The following is a 21391-nucleotide window of genomic DNA, read 5'->3' as shown; positions in this document are numbered from 1 at the left end:
GTGTTTAGACAGAATTGTATAACTCTGTCCATCCTTCAGGGGAGGCTCCTCCATAATGGCGGAGGACCTTTGACCCACTGCCAGCAAATGATAAATAAAACGGCAGTAACACATTGTTATTATCGTTTTATTTATCTCTGTCTGAGCTACTTACGTTAGACAGTCGGGCCCGGACCAGGTCAGTGAGGAGTACCGTGCACTTATAAGTACGCATGTGTGTTTGGCCGGCCGTCTTAGGCTCGCCAAGCACACATGCGCACTTATGTTTCTCCAACCCGGCTGTGTTGTACAGACAGGTTGGCGAAACCCCACAGGCTCCCAGGCACCGTCTGAGCGGCAAACACGGCCACTCAGACCAATCCTGGTCCTGCTCTCATCTTATAGAGCAGCATCTGGATTGGGTGGGGAGCCTGTGCCTTTAGGCCCATCGACTTCCGGGACGTGAAGAGTAGGAGAATTGAGGCACCGGGAGCAGAGCAGCAGGTAAGAGATTTTTTTTTCTTATAACCTCTCCGCTCCCCCCGCCCTATTGGTTTAGATTGGTGGCAGGTGCCACTGCCACCCTTTAACACTTATTGTCAAATCAAATAAATTTGACACTTATTGTCACCTATCTGGCCCACCAATGTGTGGGCCCAATTCACAGAACTAACTTAAGACAAAATCCTAAACTTACTACTTTTGGTATTCACAGAAGGCATTTAGTAGTAGTAAAGTTAGGATTTTGTCTTAAGTCTGTCCTAAGTCTGTCCTACTACTTTTGGTATTTACAGAAGGTATTTAGTAGTAGTAAAGTTAGAATGTTGTCTTAAGTTTGACTTATGACATCTAAGACAGACTTAAGACAGACTTAAGACAGACTTAAGACAGACTTAAGACAGACTTAAGACAGACTTAAGACAGACCTAAGACAGACCTAAGACAGACCTAAGACAGACCTAAGACAGACCTAAGACAGACTTAAGACAAAATCCTAACTTTACTACTACTAAATGCCTTCTGTGAATACCAAAAGTAGTACGTTTAGGATTTTGTCTTAAGTTAGTTCTGTGAATCGGGCCCAAAGTATTTATAAAGGGATTGAGGATATGCCAAATACATTCACTGTGTAATGTCAAGCTTCCTGCACATGCCATGTAATTTTCCTTTCTAACACCTACTGTGTGTCCTCAGTCTGCCAATATTCACTCAATCACTGAGGAGGAGAAGAAGGCTGGATTCAAACCTAGGTTTGATGTGACATTCCTACTCCCGCACTTACCCAGTATTCATGTGCTCATACTGCTCCACCACTTACCTTTCCACCCTCCGTCTCAATCACCGCCAGTTCAGATCTTCTTGAAGTGCAGTGCCTTCTGCTTTCATCCCAAGGAGCTACCTCTTCAGAGATGTAATAACACTTCCCCTCATTGTAGACCCAGTTCTGAGGGCACAGTTTGCATTTCATTTGTTCTGCAAAAAGAACACAGGTGGATTTATCACACGTTTTCTGCCATTTTGAAGGTGAACTTCAGAAGTGGGTTTTCCAACTGGATGCCCTCAACGGCTCCCCGAAAACCAATCATTGACCTAAATCACTAAGAATAACACAAGAGAAGAACCTCAACATGAGACCCATATCAACGCCACAAACAAAACAACAATGCACAACCTAAAACTAATCAAAAAAAGTCAAGCCATCCATCCCTGAAAATGACCTTACAGAGGTGGCTGAGACACTCGTCATTTGTAGATTGGACTTCAGAAACACAACTATCATCGGGGCCCCAAACCCCATTGGTCCTGTGAAGGCCACATTCAATGCAGGAGCTGGACTTGTCTCAGTAACCCAAAGATGCAATCACATCACTTCCACACTTACCACACTCAGCTGACTCTCTGTCCAGCAACATGGTGTCTACAAGATTGCATGCATTACCCACAAAACCGTGCAATACGGATCTCCAAAATATCTAGCATAGTAACTGACTAACGGGCGGGGGTATACTTGCTACGCAGATCTGACTGGTTGCTACTGGAAGCACCCAAAATCAAGAAAGAAAGATTGCATGCTTGATCCTTTTCAGGAAATGCTCCCAAAGTCTGGAACTCCCTTCTGCCAGAGATTTGCCCAAACGTCTCCGCGGTCATCATCAAGAGAAATGGCAAACCATTTCTGAACAAGAAATATGTACATCCTTAAAAACAACCCAGCAAACCAAAGATGGATAAAAGCTCATTCATTCATTCTCACTGATGTTACCTGTACATAGTGTAATTAAGCAACACCTTACGTTACACTCCGGATCTATGTAACATTAACTTGTGCTATGCGCAGCGTTCGGAGACCCTTGCGTTGCGTACCTGCTCAATAAAACGCCGAAATAAATACAAATAAATAAATGGGCTGCTCCTATTGGAACAGAATTGTAGAATGTGCAATTCTATAAAATGCAATAGCAACTTTCCTAAAGGTAATGCTTCCACATTTTAAATTCTCTTGACCATGAACCAGACACTGCTGTGTGACACCACCATCAGCCCCTTTCCCTCTTTGGGGGTCCTTGTCCCACTCCAGCAACAGAGGTAAAAGATTTGGGACTCCAAGGACTCCCCCTGCCCCAAAGCCACGCCCAAGTAGCTGATCCAAACGAGGATTTCCTTTGCATTTTGATAGATGTACTGTTTATCCCATAACCAATTCATGACTGCAAGTATCAGCGGCTAAACCAGAACACATTTCTTTTGTGCATCGAAAACAATTATTAAACCTCGCTGTTTGTTACTGTATTCACACTGGTTTAATTTTCCTAAGGTTCCTACAACAGTTAGAAAGTGTGTGATTTAGATGCACATATTTATATATATTACAAAGCTATAAAATATGGTAAAGCTGGAATGGTATAAAAGATTAATTGTATTCTTCTTTCTCTTTTACTTGATACATGGGCTCTGTTTAAATATTTGCAGCATTTTTGTGTCTCAGCAACACTTGTTTAGCCCTCAGACCTGTTGTGCCTGAGACTTACTCAAGGCTGTAAAATGATAGTCCTGCAAATAAAAGTACATGAACCAGAGTCCAGTTATCAGTTAATAGATCGTGGTCTAACTTACTTCGTCGGGTACTTTCGTGGGAAGCAAGTGTAAAGCACACAGATGAGCGAGAAAATGTGAGAGAAATATCGTGAAAGTACAGGGACTAGTGTAGTAAATATAACATAAAAATATCATTTAAGCAGAGAACAGTGATTATCTACATACCTATCTCCTAGTTCCGAGCTGGTGAGTACCTCGTATTTCTGTTTTCTTAGGCAGTAGGTCACATTTTGTTCAAATGTACCTAGTAAATGACAGATGCCTAAAAATGAGCCTATGTGGCTTCAGTGCATTCAGACTTAAAGTATACTTAGGGACTTATTACGAATACAGTGGTCCATAGCACCTGGGACCGCCGTACTCGAGGTGGCAGTCCGACCACCTCCACAATGCCGCCCGCCCATACTATTCCAAGTGGGTCAGTTGGACCACCACAAGATCACTGCGTCTTTCGTGGATCCACGATCTTGTAGCAGTCACGCAGTGGTCAAGGAGCTGTAATATGCCAGTGGTGCAGCTGCGGCACCACTGAGTATATTACAAGTTGGCTTTCCACCTCCCCGTGGCGGGTAGCCCACCACAAAAAGAGTGGCGAAGAGGCAACAAAGCAGCCCTAATAAGACCCCCTGCTGCTCCTGAGCCGAGGGGTGCATGTGGGGAGGCACTTGTAGTGCCCACCTGGATTTGCACCCCCAGTTCCTGAACAGTGTGGCATGTATGCAGAAGGTGGTCGACACTCAGACGGTGGCAGTCTGCATGTTATGCTCTTCACATTTTGCAAGGGGGGGTGTCATTTTGTGTTTTCCACTGAATTCTTGACAGGGCCACATGCTGTCTGCTGTCAGCTCAAAGGGCACAGCGTGGTGGGTGGAAGGTTAGATTGGCGTAAGGTCATTGGACCTGGTGGGGAAGGGGCCTGGCCAGCCTGGCCACACATTAGGGACAATGCACAATGTCGCTGCAAGTGTTTTTGAGTCCAGAGGCCAAGTGTCACAACTTCTTCCCCCAATCCATTCCTCTAGGGCCGCAAATGGCGGGTGTCGGCCAATCCAATTGCATGCCCTATGGTTTATGGCTGTCACTGGGGATTGCCCAGATGTGTTGCCGGCCTCCTGTGTTGACCGGCGCCACGTATGATGGCACACAAGGAGTTTTAGGGCACGATTCACAGAACTAACTTAAAACAAAATCCTAAACTTACTACTTTTGGTATTCACTGAAGTTAGGATTTTGTCTTAAGTTTGTCTTAAGACAAACTTAAGACAGACTTGAGACAGACTTAAGTTGGGATTTTGTCTTAAGTCTGTTTTAAGACAAAATCCTAACTTCTGTGAATACCAAAAGTAGTAAGTTTAAGATTTTGTCTTAAGTTAGTTCTGTGAATCGCGCCCTTAGAGCCTAGAAATGCCTTCATTTCTATAGGTCGCATTAATAAGCGAGTTCACCTTTACCACTAGAAAGGGTTTGGCATGGGCTAGTGAGCTCACCCATAAAAAGAGCATTAACTGGTAGTGAAGGCCTGCATTTCACAGCTCATAATCCAGGTGTTGTTATAAAACCTGCCAGCCAATCACAACTAATATTTTAGTTGGCATCATGGACGTCAATTCACCAAAATGCCAGGGCTAGCTGTAGTAACATTACACACTTTCACTCACACACACATGCTTACACACAAACACACACATTTACACATGTTCACATAAACACACCCTCAGCCGCCAGCACACACAGAACACACAATTTAAAACATGTTTTACTTACCTCAGCTGCCAGGGAAGGTCATATACCAGCTAATAGTACTCCAATTTTGATTACACTGATAGTAAATAAAGTAAAGTATTCACTATTAGTGTAATAAAAATGGACAGAAAACTAGCGGAGTGGGGTCCAAGCAGATGTCAATAAGGAAAATCTGCCGCTGTGTTCCTGGTACTGATTTTTACAGCTCTGAGGCCAGGGGTAGCAAAGGCAGTGGCAGTGGTTGCAAAGGCAAGACACGGGTCGCTGCTGCAACCCCTAAATTACATCCATGGCTGAGTAATTGTTCTTCACATTCAACTTTGGCTTAAGCAACATTATTTAGTTGTCAGAAAATTATTTCATGATAATGCTTTTTTGAACATTCAATAACGCTACAATAATGCACAGCTCCCCTTTTCACTACTCTACTGATTGTGTCACGAGATTATCCGGCACCCCTCAGCATCCATTTTAGGTATTTCAAATGGCTGAAGAAAGTCCGTGATAGATTCAGGTGTGGTCCCCGCAGATGCTTGATATATCCCCTCATAGTGTTTTAAAAACAGCTCGCCAATGGCGGTGGTGGTCTTAACTTGATTTTTAGTGATGGGGTCAGTTAACTGATCTATTCTGTTACGAGCCTGTTTTTCTTTAGATTGCCAGGCCAGAAGCTTTCCTGTGTACTCACTCTCCTCATAGATTTTTTGTGCCCGAAAATTACTATTTGTCTCACCTAGTTCATAATAAAATTCCTTCATTTTACGCTTCGCCTCATGGAGTTTGTGGCTGGAAATCTGAGATCTAACCCTATAATGCTCTTGGGTAGCCTGTGACAGTTCAGTTTGAAGTTTGATTTTCTCCTCCCGTTTTGCCTTAATCTTGGGGATCTCTTTAGATGTGATAATTCCGTGTAAAGTAGCTTTAAATGCATCCCAGATTATGTTTAATGGAGCTGTACCTCTATTTTGTGAAAAAAATAGCTCGATCTTTTCATTAATATCAGTGCACCATTGTTGGTCAAGGAGGTTGAGTTTGTTAAAAAAAACTATCTATTTATAGATCTTGCTTCATAATTCCCCAGTTTGACCTCCATGCAAAGAGCCGCATGATCCGAAAAGGCATTGGGTAGGTAAGCGTAATTATATAATTCTAGATCATGGGAGGACAAGAAAAAATCCAGCCTTGACGCAGAATTATATTTTGCTGAATGGCATGTGTACTCACGCTTGGTGGGATTCAAATTACGCCAGTGGTCAATAACGTCAAGATCTATCTTGCAGCTTTGAATAGATAAGGAGACTTGGGGTTTATTCTGTCGACGGTCTTTCTTGGAAGAGTCCAATCGAGGGTTTTGTAATAGGTTAAAATCACCCCCCCCCCCAAATTATTGGCCCAGAAAGGCCAGTTAATGCCTGCTTAACCTGTAAAATAGCTTGTGGGTCGTCCAAAATAGGTGCGTAAATTGTGGCAAGAAATTCACACAGGATTTCACATTATCAGAACTAGATGAAGTGATAGAGTCTCTCCCCAATGGCAAAGCCAATGGTGAGGATGGCCTTCCCATTGAATTCTTTAAAAAATTTGGGGGAATATTGCGTAAAGAATTCTTGGAATTAATTAATAATTTACTTCAAGGTGGTCCCCCACCGGACTCTTTTCACACAGCGGTGGTGGTCAGTATTTTAAAAAAGGGAAAGGACAAGGAAAATATAAATTCTTACCGACCTATTAGCCTTCTGAACACAGATTATAAAATTTGTACTAAACTTTTAGCAAACCGATTAAATAAACTAGTAGGATCACTAATAGCTTATGATCAGTGCGGTTTTATTGCAGGCAGGCATCTCCATTCCAATACTACATTTTTACTGGAGGCGCTAGACTATTTTAAAACTAACAAGGTGAAGGCTCAAATTTGTTTTTTAGATGCGGAGAAAGCCTTCGATCTAGTCTCCTGGGATTGTCTGTTTGCAGTTTTACATAGTTTTAATTTCCCGAATGATTTTATCTCTCTTTTACGACACTTGTACACGAATTCTAGGGCACAAATTATCATCAATAATACCAACATTGGGTCCTGTGAGGTCACTAGAGGCACACGACAAGGTTGCCCCTTGTCCCCAATTTTATTCGCACTTTTTATTGAACCTCTAGCGATCGCCATTAGGAATATCAAAGCTGACACCGCCCCAATTTTAGGAATGACAAATATAAAACTATATGTGGATGATATTGCCCTTTTTTTAGACTCTAAACCCTCAAGTCAATTGAAGATTCTAAAAATCTTCTCTGACTTTCAAAAGTTAGGGGGGTATAAAATGAATGTAAACAAAACAGAAATTATTCTACTCAACTGCACTACAGACACTTTAGCTCCTGAATTCAGGCAGATATACAACACGGATCCAAAGAGATATCTTGGTATATTTATATCGCGTAGCCTAGACGACCTTTACTTATTAAATTTTCTACCTTTATTAAAAAAGGTGGGTTCACTTTTAGATCGTTGTAATCTACTACCCCTGTCTCTCATAGGCCGGGCATCGCTAATTCGAATGTCGGTATTACCCCTTTTTAATTTCCTTTTTAATGCGATCCCTTGTGCAATCCAGGCCTCTTATTTAAAAAAAAATAGAAGCTCTGATTTCCTCTTTCCTATGGGCAAAAAAATCCCCTAGACTTGCACTGAGCACTTTATATTTATCTTCCACACAAGGAGGACTGTCCCTCCCAAATATCAAAGAATATTATTTTGCGTCCTTTGCACATTACAGCCATAGGTTTTTTTTCTAGATTGTCATGAGACACACCATTTTTTCATGAAGAGGATGTTGTTGGAATTGAAAATCTATGATCCGGTTAGAACCACGAAAGACCCAAAAAAAGTACGATATAAAACTTTGCAGTGGATTTTTAAGGTGAAAACTCAGTTTTTTTTAATTTTATGATTTACCCATTGTAAGTAATAAGACGAATGTGATGAATTTTAGCCTGGAAGAAACAGGTTGCATGGACAAAAATATAATAATTCTTTGGAAGCAAAATGGTTTTGAGACAATTGAAGACTTCCTACTGGGAAATAGGTGGAATTCCTGGGATGAAATTTACAGCCAGTTAATTCATTCGCATACAACTCTGAATTGGTCCTTTATCAGGATAAGTCCAAAACTCAGGGAACTCAATATAGGAAATGTATCCCACAAAGAAAATATTTCCACTACCCTTAATAATAAAACACAAAAGAAAATGAGTATCTGGATTAAAATATTAATAGAAAGTAAGGACCAGGACTTCTACAGCAAGATAATTGAACAATGGGAAAAAAGGGAAGACATTATAATTAATCAACAGGTATGGGACAAAATAAATAAATTCAATAAAATCATCTTTCGAGGAGCAAACTTTAAACGTATGCAATTCTACAGTAAATGGTTAATATATAGAACCCCGTCCTTTTTACATAATATCTTCCCCCTTGTAGCAGACAAATGCTTTCGATTTGAAGAAAAAGGCACTTGGAAACACATTATCTGGGAGTGTCCAAAAATCCAGGTTTTATGGAAGGAAATAGAAAAATATCTTTCAATCGTCCTCAAAACAAATATTATATTCAACGACCTAATTCCCCTCCTAGGCTGCTCTCCTTTCCACACCCAATATGATGAGCCCCTTTTTATAGCTTCTCTAATAGCTAAATCCCTTATATTACAGTCCTGGAGAACAGATTCTGTCCCATCCTTCCAGGCATGGAAGGCAAAATTACAGCGAATCCAGGGTAGGGAGAAAAAATATGCCCTTAGATCAGAGGCTCTCAAAAAATATGATAAATATTGGAGTGTGTTCGATGTTTAGTTTTGTCTTGTTATTACTTAACCTGATTTATGCTTTATTGAAAATATTTATTAGTCTATTACGACGGTTCTACCTCCGCACTCTGCACTTTAGAATTCAACTTTGGAATATTAACTGTGAAGACGTCTATTATATTTGTATACTATGTACTCTTTCAATTCTAACAAAATCTTTTGGTTATCCGAACCAGTTTACTAATTGTCTGCTCTTACACAACCTTGCACTTTATAACTTAAATGTTAAAATGACAATTTGTATGAATGTTTTTCAGTATCTTCCTACCTCATACTGTATTAATTGGATTTCAATTGTATTGTATTGCTATATTTGAACTCTCAATAAAAATAATTTAAAAAAAAAGAGAGATTATCCGGCACCCATGCTTTACCTTGTGGGCTGCATATTTCTTCTTGTAGATGTTTCAAAGACTTTTTCAGAAGCCTGAATTCATCTGTTATATTCAAATGGTTGTCTGAGTTACTGCTGTTGCAGGGCCTCTCTTCCTCTCTCCTGGTCGGCTGCAAGGATTGGAAACCTATTGGCAAAGAATACGGCAAATGTATAAATGATTACGATATACTATGACACAAGAAGAGAAGAAATTGTCAACGCTGCCTTTGTTCAACTGGCTGAACTTCATGGTGACAGCATGCATTCTGTGATATACTTACTCTTACAGAATATACACACACATTCGCACACACTCCCCCACACTCATTCTAATTTGATTTGTTTTTGGTATTTATAAAGCGCTATAACACCTTTTGAGTTTCACAGCACTAACAGACACCATGCCCCTGTTAGTCAGAGGACCACTGACTAAAGGAAGAGTAACGGATAAACATACTTTATCTGTCTCTATCTGCTGGGTAGTTTATCAATTTTTAGACCAGCATGTATACCCTCTTTGACTATGGATGCCCAGCGCACTGAGATACAGAACATACATGAAATGAGGGTTCATGCTCTCATGGGTAGCTTGTATTCAACCATGTTCCTTTATTTCATCTGATTTTTTTCACTAATAATATCACAAATGGACAACACGTGTTTCGCGACTAGCATTGTGCTTCATCAGGGCCAATCGCAACTTCTACACGTGTCTCTCTGAAAAGGTGCAAAAGTTACATTTTATTTAGTAATTTGTTCAAACCAGTTATTAACATAATCAATTAACTCAAGAAAATATCCTGTTATCACCCACCATACCTTTATCAGGTATCTCTAAAAAAGTCAGCTACTTCAGTAATTCAATCCAATTAATGCAGAATGCTGTGCATTTAACTTGTCTTCTCTGGACATATTGTACCTACATGCCTCATGTACTGTGCATTAAACGCACAGGCCCTCACGTCAAGCACAGATCTATCACATTCAACTATTCCATTTGCCTCATTGAATCAATCAATGTTCATAGTTTATACAGATACATTGTCTAAGGTGTTAGAAATTGAAACATGCTTGCTGGTTTCTTACCCCTGCAGAGTGCTCTGTGGTCCTCTGCGGCAGGCGATGTGCACATATGAGGCTGACACGTGTCCAGAGGGCACTACTATTAGGTATGTAGGTCAGATGTCACACATCTGCGCGTCCATCCCAATGCACACACAGCGCTCACAGGCAACATGTGGAAGTGCACATGACATGCCTCTACGCATATGATAACAATAATACATGACAATGATTGTACAGTATCAAACACACACCTATCACCGTATTTGTGAACACACATAGGTGCTTGGACACGCACTAAGATGAAATGTGCTCATGGGAATAAAAGACTATCACATCCTTACAGGTGACTCTGGACTTGCTTTACATCCATGACTGCAGACTTCCAAGTGACATCCGTGACCCCCTCTATAGGTGATGCAATATTAGAACCCCTCCCCCCCTTGCAGTCTTGGAAATCCACAGCACCTACCTTTGGAGGCTCAGAGTTCAGGTTCCGCGGCATCCAACACACACTGGTGGAGCTTTGATGTATCCCCTAGAGTGGGTTGGACTGTGCCCCCTGTTGGAATTGGCCCTTTTTGCAGGGTCATCCCTAAACATTTTGCCTTTCTCCCCGCCTTATTTCTGACATGGTGTTGATGGTTTTAGGCCTCCGGGTACTTTAGCACTGCTGTCCAGTGTAAAGTGTGTGGGCTCTCTGTGTACATTGCGTAAGATTTGCCTGCCCTCCCATAGGAATGTATTTCCTGGTCAGTATGTCAGTGGTAATTCCTGATAGGGGAGAAACAGCGTGGTAAAGTTTAGTATATTTGGAATTGTAATAATAAATGCTGCGCAATGGTGTGCGCAGATTTATTATGACAATTTGGGAAATATTACTTTTAAAAGTTGCAATTTCTGTGTGCTATGTGTCTGCCTGCCTGATGTGAATTGCATGTCTGGCTTGTGAGTGACAGGGGCTGGGAGGTGTGTGTGGCTCCAGGAGTGGCAGGGTGAGTCAGCACTAGGCTGAATGGGACACCTGCATTGGGAGTAGAGGGAGGAGTAATCTCCTGACTCTGAATAGATCTGTGCCTAGCCTGAACAATGCAGGCTCCGCACCCTGTGGTGTGTCTGATCACCTAGCCCCACCTGACAAAGGGAAGAGGAGCTTGGAAAACAAAGTGGTCCAAATCCCCCTGAACCAGTTGCATCAGATTCCCACAAACCCTACATTGTAGACAAAGGAGTGCCTAATATAAATATAGGGGCTGTGACCCCATGAAGTTGTTCTGCTCTGTGCTGGTGCTGTCCCTGACTTGCTGGGGGCTTGCTGCTGCTGGGGCCCAGTAGGACTCGCCATGGGGGCTTACCTACTTGCTGGCGGGCCCTGTGTGCTGGCCTCCCTGGGCCCAGCATAGCCCCCTTAATCTTCTCAGACTTTGTGCTGCATCTTGTGCCCTGTGAGCGCGTTATTTTCTCCAGAAGAGGAAGCACGAGGGCTTTGAAGCGCTGAGCTGCAGCCCCTCTTAGAGGGAATCCCGGCGTGAGGATTCCCTGTGATGCTGAGAATCGTGGGTGCTCACCCCGCTTATGCTGCTATTTTGATTGCGGGTGCCCACCCTGCTTATGCCTTGCCTTGGCGGGTGCCCACCCCGCTTCTGCCTTATTTTATTTGTGAGGGCCCAGCTCACATTCTGAAGAGGGAATCACCACCGTGGCCCGGGAAGCACCAAATTGAGATTCCTTAAATGCAATGTAGGAAGCACCCAAGTTGTGCGACTTTTGGCTTAAGGAATCGCAAAATACCACCAACTTCAGGTTGGTGGTATTTTGCGATTTCATTGAAAAATGCACTTTTTCGCATTTTTCAAATTGCCATGTGGGTCACATACATGCCCTTAGGGCATGTTTGTGGGCCACATGTGCACACATGTCAATTTCAGGGGTGCAAAAGGGTGTCCTATTGACACCCTTACAACCCTGAAATTGCATTCTCAATTTGCGATTCTCTAATTGAGAATCGCAAATTGAGAATATCTTCCCACTCATTCCTATGGGCCTTCTAGCCCATATGAATGAATAAGAAGGTATTGCGATGCGCAAATAAGTGGGATTCGCAATTAAATTTGCTAATCCTACCTACATTTCGTTTTTTACGATTCTCTAATTGCAATTCCCTAAAAACCGCAATTTGAGAATCGCAAAATGAAAATTACCTACATATGCCCTATAATCCTGAGTACAGTGTTTGCCAGTAAGTACTGGTTGTGTTCTACGTTTATTATATGTTCTACATTCACTATTTTCACTTTGTGATGGTTCTGACAGTGGCCCAATTGGCCCTGTCATTTGTACATAATCCCCTGTATATATTGCCCAGTGCCAGTTGGCACATTGTATACTGTGTGATTACTATTCTAATGTGTTTATGATAATATAAAGGCTATTTTTATATATAACCTTGTGTGGAGTTCCTTTTGTGGTGTGCCTAGTATGTTGTGGCTGTGTGCGTGCGCAAACGCTATACACATTGCCTCTGGGATAAGCCTGACTGCTCGTGCCAAGCTACCAAGGGGGTGATCAGGGATTATCTTCGGTGTGTAACTCCCTTGCACTGACTAGAGTGGTGGTTACTGCCTGACTTAGGCGCAAGCCCTAGCCAACCAGAAATCCCATTTCTAACACCCTCTGTTGCATCCTGCATGACATCACCAGCTGACTCCTTCCATGTATCAAGAGCAGTGATGATGAAGAGGTGCCCAGAATACCACCAGGATAAGGTGAAATGACACTAGGAACCCTGACACAAGATGATGCCAACTCTAACTTATTTTAAACTTTCAACACAAGCTCCCACATACATCATTTCCTAAACACCTCCTGAAATGTGACTGTAGCGGGTGACAGGTACCTCAGGAGCCTGGTGATGGGCGCGGTCTCATGTGCGGGGCTAGCCCCCCACCCATTGAGTGATATTTCACCAGCATCTTGAGGGCTCAACATCTCTTTTACAGACCTCTATGTCTCTCTGCTTCGGGGCAACAGCCTTGACATTGACCCTGCTGCTGTCTTGAGCGCAGCTGTGTGCAAATGGATATGATGCTCGTCAGAGGACTAGAGAGAGGATATGGTTCACCCGTGACGTCAGCACCTATTATTACCAGATCCTGGTCTGTAAATTTGATTTTGCCACATGCAGTGGTCGAAGTGCATAAACAAAGTTGGGGCATTGTGATGCTATGTGCAATGGGGGTTGGGCAAGTGAGTGGGCGTGGTCAGAGGCATGGCTAAAAAGAAAAAATATTCAGTAACTTTTTTTGGTCTTTCACTTTCAGGTAACTACATATAAAATAACACACAGCTTAAATGAAAATTAAATGCAAGTTATGTTAATCGGTGGCAAATGCACCATAGTACCAGAGAGCCACAGAATCGAATCTCAGTTGGTGCAGTGGAGAATAGTGACTTGTGTGTGTTTAGTGATACAAGATCCCAGTCTGTGACAGAAAGCCCTTTGAACATGCAAGTCATTATTTTAAACTTAGATTACAAACTGCATCAAATAAGTTGCTTCAAAATGTGCAAAAGGATTTAAAACCAAAAAGTGCTCCCAAAATATGTATTTTATTAATGACCAGATTGTACGTAATGCATATTTTTTTATGACTGTCTTAAAAGCGCACACTTCACAGCTTAGCTGGTAACTCCCTTACAATACCTCTCAAAAAGAATAAGGACCTAATTATGAGTTTAGTGGTCCGAGGACCACCAAACTGATGGTGGCAGTCTGGCTACTGGTGGTCCGACCGCTGGATTAGAACTTGGGCGGTTGGACCGCCCTGGCACCACTGAAACCACCAGGGATCAGAGATACCTATCTGTGGCATGGCGGTTTGAGGGCTGTAATATGCTTGGTGGTGCCATGCGGCACCGCCAAGCATATTATGACTTTCCTCACCCCCAGCGGTTACAAGGAGGTTCTTACTCCATTAAACTGGTGGTGGTGAGGAAAGAAAGGGGGCCCTACAGGGCTCCCTCTTGGCCCTGTGCACGGGGGGGTGCATACAAGGGGGCACTTGTTGTGTCCCTCTGTGTGCATGCACCTCATTCCTGCACCGCATTGACTCCACAGTCCATGCTGTGAAGGAACGTGCACTGGCGGTCTCGCTGCGGTGCAGTTTAAGGCTCACATATGAGCCTTTAAACTGAACCACAGTGGGACGACCACGCCACCTTCCTGCCAGACTATGATAATACTCATAATCTGACAGGCAGGCAATGGCAGTGTGGGAGGGGGCGGTGGTGTGGTGGCCCGCTCCTACACTGCCAAACTCTTAACTGGGCCTTAAATCCGTGTCATCAGGAAGCTTAAAGTGATTCCATCATTAAAGCCAATACCGGCTTCCAAGCACCCTTTATATATACAGGTTGACCCGGTGTGTGCATTTACATTTCTTTCAGAGAAGCAGACACCCTAAGAAGGCTTGTTTACCTGTCAGCCCCTTCCTCTTTTTCACAGCACATGAGGCTCCCTGTGCTGCTGAAGCAATTCAATTCTCGGTACTAACCTTCCCAGGACAGCTGTCTTTTCACAATAAGTAAGGGAACTCTTCTTTTAAAAATTAGAAAAAGTATGGGTGCTTTGTACCCCTCAGATCCCCCCACTTTGACCACTGGCCACATGACATTGGTATGTTCCAGCAAACATGACTCATTTCATGCACATGTCCCATCATTACGTCACAAATGTAGACACTTGTGTTGTTTGTGTAGAGACTTACTGAGGACAACGACCACGGGTACCGCAATCAGAAGCACAGAGACTAGGGCTCCCAGAAGCAGCCTGAAGAGGTGGTGGGACAGCAGCGCCCTGGAAGAAACTACAGAGAAGGAGTTAAAGTCACCTGATGTACATACCGCAACTAATAACGAATCTAGAACACTTGCATTATTGATGGTGTGCATGTGGCACTGAAACGTGTCAACTTTCAGCCACTTGAGAATACTTTACACACAGGCCTTTACCTAAGGCTGGTGCTAGAGTACATCTTAAGATGATGGTGTGTAAATATGATCCTAGCAGTTAGTTTTCTACTGTATGGGGGTTCATGTGAGAGTAAGGCTGACAATTTCAAAGGTGCATCAGATGTTTGAATGGAGTCAGAGTTCCCCATCATTCAAGGAAGTGTAACAACATAGGAGCAAATCTGTATAACACCAGGAACCCTGAGTTGTGTAGTGAATACACTGTAGGAAGGTGGAGTATTATGTGGTGGGGGGGTTAGACCTCACCATCTAATACTATACCCTAAAGATGGTCCTTACATTCACACTAATAAACCCTTACCTCAGTCCTGGAATAGTGGCAAAGAGCAGTCAGGCTTTACTAGAGGAACATGTGTTAAACATTTCAGAGTACTAACATGGACGAAAAGCAATCGACAACTCAAAAATAATCCGAAACTAATTTATAAACATAGACTGTACTTTTATCTTCATTTAGACACCAAAATGAATGGAATAGCAGACATATAACCATGGATATAGGTTTCGCAAATAATATATAATCAGTGCAAAATAATACAGTTAAAAATTAACACTGTGGTCAACGGGAAAAAACACTAGTACCAATCGGTCACTTGTAGGTCGAGTTGCATTGTACCCTTGCAGGGTAAAGGTAATGCAAGTCCCAGGACCAATCCACTACAGTCACTTTAATTTTACCTGGTCTGTGGATCATGTACACAGAGTTGTCCTGGCTGTCCCTGGTGCTGAACGGGAGCCGCGGGAGAGCTGCTTTTACTGCGAAAACCACGCTGCTGGGGAAAAAAGATGCAAAAACAATGGGGCAGCTGCTGATGTCGGTTTATTGTTGGATGGAGTTCCCTCTGGGTACAGTGCCAAATACATGGGTCAGTTGCCTTGGCAGTGGTAAATTGAGCAGAAAGTAACTTCGACGTCCAGGGGTCCCGGGGAACACTGTAGCTGGCTGTAACTTAGTGGAAGGCATGACTACAGTTCCCACAATGCACTAGACCATCTGGATTTTGGATATCCCTCGGAGAGGGATTTTTCAGATCCAGACTGTTATTTTTCCTGCAGTTTTCAAGGGCTAGAGGCCCTAGTTCAGGGGAGTCTGAGGGTGTTTCATGCTTCCACAGAGGTCCCTCTGTCTGGGTGAAATGAGAGATACCCTAGGACGAGTCTCGGTCAGTCAGTTCCATGAGTGTTGCCATAGGTCCAGGGTATCCCTCTTTTGCTTTGTGCAAGTCCTGTTGTCACAGACATGTGTCTCTTCTTCGGTATTCTTTGATGCAGGTCATTCAAACTGCAGGTCTGGTGTCAGAGTTGTCCCTTAAATCATAGATTTAGAGAGTTAAAAGGTGTGGGAGCTAGTAGCCAATGGGCTGTGAATCCCTGCAGCTAGTCCGCCACTGAGGTAACCACATCCTGGAGTGTGGGTTGCCTTTTCTTCCCAGAACCCTCAATCCTGCCACTCATAATCTTAGTGTTTCAGACCAGGATGTTCCCCCTAGAGGCGTCTCTAGCCTTCTGAGGGTTTACACCTTTTTGACTAATTTCTTGCCTGTCCGGGTGCAAATGTACCTAGGGCGGTGGAGGGCTATTTCCTCTGTTGAGAGTCAGCCCTGATGCATATCAGAGATGGTGCAGCCTTTGAAGCTCACCGCCTTGATGTGCCACTTCACTAGCCTGCTTGGGAGGAGGGGGGTGACCTCCTGCCTGCCCAAGCCTTTGTTCCCGACTCCTGTGAGTGATCACACTGCCTGGAAGGAGGTCAGAACCCTGTCTTGGCTGCAGCAAATGCGGGAAACGCAGGCTTGACAGCCAGAGCAGTAAGAAGCAGCGCAACCAGGTAGGCAACCTCTAAGGTAGACCCTTTGCACATGCCATGTTGTCCTTGACAAGAGAGTCATGAAAGGGGTGAGAAGGTACGTTGTTTGATACCAACCATGACATATTTAGCAGGCACCGTAATGGACCTGCCAACCTTGGGTTTGCCCGGGTGTCAGCTCATGATATGCTATGAACCGTCTATAACTTATAGTCTCCTTTAATGGTAAAGAGCACCATAATGTCATATAAACTTGCAATTACATGTCCACACCCTTGATATAATGCACCATGTCTCCTGGGCTTTAGGAGGCCTTCCTTAGGGGCGACTGGCATATATCAAAGATAGTGAATTGACTTTGCCCCACATAGTGAGGGCAAAGTCAAGTTCGAGCAGTTTGTACAGCCCCTGCAGTCTGCAATGGCTGGCCTGCTGTCAGTAGTTTCTTTGAGTCACTCAGTGTGGTGCAAACAGTGCTGCAAGCCCTGGTGACCCCTTTACCGCCCATGCCCTGGGTACCACTGGTACCATATACTATGGACTTATAAGGGCGGTAAAGTCCTTGTCAATTGGGATTACCAATTTACACAAATCAGTTTTAGGGAGAGAGCACTGGCACTGGGGCCTGGAGCAGCCGGATCCAGGGCACTCACAAAATAATAAAAATCAGCATTGGAGAAAAAAGTGTGGGGGGCGTTGACCATAAAAAAGGTCCCTTCCCTCATTTACAACAATGGATCATTGTGATTCAATTCAGAAAAACATTTCTACATTACTCATAATGATACTATTAGCAGTAGTTAAATGCATTAATTGATTATGTCAATAAAGACGGACAGCAGCACAACATTCAAACCTTAATTATTTGTGATCAGTGTTGTTATAAACACACCGAAGTGGCAACTCTTAATTTCAGGACACTGACAGTCGTGGTGCCCGATCTGTTTTTTTTTCTAATTTGTTTCCCTTCCTAGCCCTAATGACCGGATTCTGCCAACCAAAACAGTGCCTGTTACACGTCCACTGGGCCCACAAACATGGATAGAACTAGAGCCAATGTGCATATGAGGTCTTTTTAATCCACCTTTCACCCTTGTGGCTAATTCTTTCCTGGGATAAATGGCCCAGATTCCCATTATATATGACTGGCAACTCTTGCAAGATGGCAACTTAAGTAGTGCGTGCTTTGCTCTGATCTTATTCTTTTCCTGATGTTGAATCTGCACTCGTATTTGGGTCAAGGCACTATGTGAGACAGCCCCATCCAGGTGATGGAAAGCGCTCCCCTTATCGCTGAAAAGGGTGATCCCTTGTTTCTGCACCCTCCTGGTCCTCTCACACAGCCAGCTCTACACCCCGACTTCCTTCATAGCCGCGATGGCACCATCTTCAAGTGCTTCCCTTTCAACCTAATCAACAGACACCAACTCATCCACATGAAGTCCTCAAAATGAAGGGAGGCGGGTAGGGTTGCAGAACTCTTGCTGCCAGTAGCATCTAGGTGTAACCGCCTCCCGACAGAGAATATACGCGCGCGCACACACACACACACAAACACACACGCCCACTCACCTGTGATAGCCTCTTCCAAGTGGCCAAAATTCCCCAAACTCAGACAACCACATTAAAGTCACTTACTGAACATGATGCTCCAGCTGTAATCTAGCAGGACGGGCACTCCTTGGTGAACTAGGGTGATACAAGATGAATGTGAGCCCAAGGCTTGTAAGAGTAGGCAGAGGTGGAATGGGCAGTTAGAAAGAGAACTCAGTCATGTGCAAAGGGCTCAGTAACTACCAGTCATAGGCTGGATCAGTTTAAGAACCTAGACAGGATATAGTTCACTCCTAAAAAGGTCCAAGGGATTTCTTCAGGATTGTGAACATGGATAGTGGTTTAGTTGGGTTCACTTTTTTTCTGTATGTCCAGGTATATCATCGCTCTAGCCTCCCCATACATACTCTTAGCAATGCTCTATACACTGCCTATGACCACCACATACATAGGATCCCCATATTAGGTGACACAGTCAACAGGTTGGGAGGGTTATAGTTTGATGTTTATTTAGGTCGCTGTATAGTACTACATCTTGAAACATTGACAACTTGGATTGAAGCTCTCAGTAACACCTTTCATGTGATATATGTCATTCTCCTGTCCGGCGTCAATGTAATAACTGGCATATCTTAAAAAAATGCAATAAAGTTTGTGTTAAAAAAAAGGTTCATGGGATAATGAAATCCAATCCAATCAGAGTGCGATGTCTGAGTGTGATAAGGATAACCAACGTCTTCTATGGGATTACCTGACTTCACCAGTGTCCGGAGGCGTTGAATAAAAAAACATACACATACACATATATATATATATACACATATATATATATACATATATATATATATATATATATATATATATATATATATATATATATATATATATATATATATATATATATATATATATATATATATATATTACCTACTGGCGGTCCCCAGTAGCTGTATATAGTTAGGATTTTTTTCCTATGGGATTTCTGAAAATTCTATGTCGAATAACTTTGGCGTTTGTGGACGAAATTGGCTGAAATTTACAGAAAAATGGCACATTTTGTTTCTGAGCAGCCCCTGAAAATTTGGGGGGGTTTCGTCCACGGGGGGCCGAGAAAAAAGAGGGGTCTCAAAACGCGTTTTTCCCATTCATTTTTCCATAGGGCGGTTGGACTCACTTTTAGCTCGAACGGCTGAATGGATTTACACGAAACTTGGCAAAATTGTAGATATGGTTTGCCCGACGTGCCTTTGCTATGTCTCAATATATGTGCTCCAGTGGATTTTGAGAAATTAACGTTTTAAAAAATAGATATATCTGACAGCGCTCCGGTTAGCGCCCCGGTTCGCGTACCTGACGCGTAACGGAACTTCGCGAAGTGAAGCTGATTGGCTCTCCGGTGTCCGTCAACATTCTAAACAGTCCGGAACGGCCGCCATCTTGTCTCTCGGTAGGATCGAGAGACAAGAGGTGGAGAAAAACGAAGGGGGAAATTAATGAAAGGGGGCAAGGTAGACCCCTCCTGACCCCCTAGGAATGATGTGGGGGCTATTAAAGGGTCCTGTGGGGCAAAAAATAAAAAAATAAAAAGTTTCGATTTTTCGCGGTAGAAGCGCTACCCGGTACGCGAACCGGTTAGCTCACCGGTAGCGTAACGGGAGTTCGCCATTTTGTGTTTCGGTCGAATTTAATCACAAGATGGAGGAAAAACAATGTGAGAAATGGGTATAAGGGGGAACGGGAGACGTATCCTGACCCCCTAGGTTTTCTGAGGGTGGCTGAGGAGGCTCATATATGTCGAAAACAAAAAAAAATGAATTTTCGCGCGGTTAGCTGCCGGTACGCGAACTGGGTAGCGAACCGGGAAGCGAACATAAGTGAAAATTAGTGAAAAAAGGTACATTCGAAATGTTCAAAGAGTAATTATAGTTAAGGTAGCTCTGAAAAGAGCTTTTGGGTTCTGTGTAAGTTCTAGGTACTTATAAGTAGGTATCAATACACAGTCTTAAATTTTGTATGAAAACTCTGTTTCCCTCATCTGAGAAGTGCACACCATCTTCACTGTAGATATCTTGCATGTAGTAACGCAAGTTATTGTTGTAGATGGCGCCCATTCCATGGTCTCTCATATAAGCTGAAACAGACTTATTTACATGCTTCCTCGCTTTCTCAATGTGTGGACAAAATTGATTGGACCACCTCCATTTCTGTCTTTGGCATATATTTGAATACACCAAGGCAGTTTGAGGACAAAGTGCCATCAATTGTTCAAAGGAGTCCTTTAAAAGCATTTCCAGACCTACCCCAGTCAAAGTGCCCAAATAATTTCCTCCACAGTGCACTATTATGAGGTCAGGGTTTGGCAAATGCAAAAAGGTTTTCACCAATGGTATCAATTGATGAGATCTCAATCCTCTCTGCCCAATCCATTTAATTTCCACATTTTGTAAATTGAGGTTGTGTAAATTTCTGTTATCAGCATACCTGTGAGCCCACTGGATGTAGCTATGTCCAAGAATCCAGACAGAAAACATGGTGAGAGGAGGTTCTGCTGCAGTCAGATGAAGTGTGGGAATGAAATGGCAGTTGAAACAGTAGGAGTTTGTAAAGAAAAAAACTGTGGAGTTTCAGTGCTAATGATTCACTAGCAGTGATTGGTGGATTTCCATTTCTGAAAACAGAAAGTTAGGGTGCATGGATGTGTTCTTTGAAAGATGTAATTTGAATGGTTAAGAAAAAATGATTTTAAGAAACATTGCAGTGGATTAGCAGGTGTACTGAGAGTTCAGAGTTCATTTGAAACATTGTTGTGTGAGCTTGTAAACATGAGAGGTCTTTCAAAACAAAATATATTTTTCCTTTAAAAGAAGAATACATTTT

The 21391-nt window shown here is 43.0% G+C and overlaps 1 protein-coding gene across 1 annotated transcript in view; it reads right to left on the bottom strand.

Moving 5' to 3' along the window:
- The window catches only part of LOC147700549 (C-type lectin domain family 10 member A-like), a 171821-nt gene that overhangs the window by 63387 nt on the left and 87043 nt on the right, over positions 1-21391 (bottom strand). Inside the window, exons 3-5 of the mRNA XM_086928448.1 lie at positions 14889-14987; positions 9059-9205; positions 1298-1452 (exon numbers count right to left, since the gene is read on the bottom strand). Coding sequence (XP_086784574.1) covers positions 1298-1452; positions 9059-9205; positions 14889-14987 — 401 coding nt within the window. The remainder of the gene's footprint in view (positions 1-1297; positions 1453-9058; positions 9206-14888; positions 14988-21391) is intronic.

Source organism: Lissotriton vulgaris, chromosome 7 (assembly GCF_964263255.1).
Source record: "Lissotriton vulgaris chromosome 7, aLisVul1.2, whole genome shotgun sequence".
Classification (NCBI taxonomy): Eukaryota; Metazoa; Chordata; class Amphibia; order Caudata; family Salamandridae; genus Lissotriton; species Lissotriton vulgaris.
This window is presented reverse-complemented; position numbering and strand designations above follow the sequence as displayed.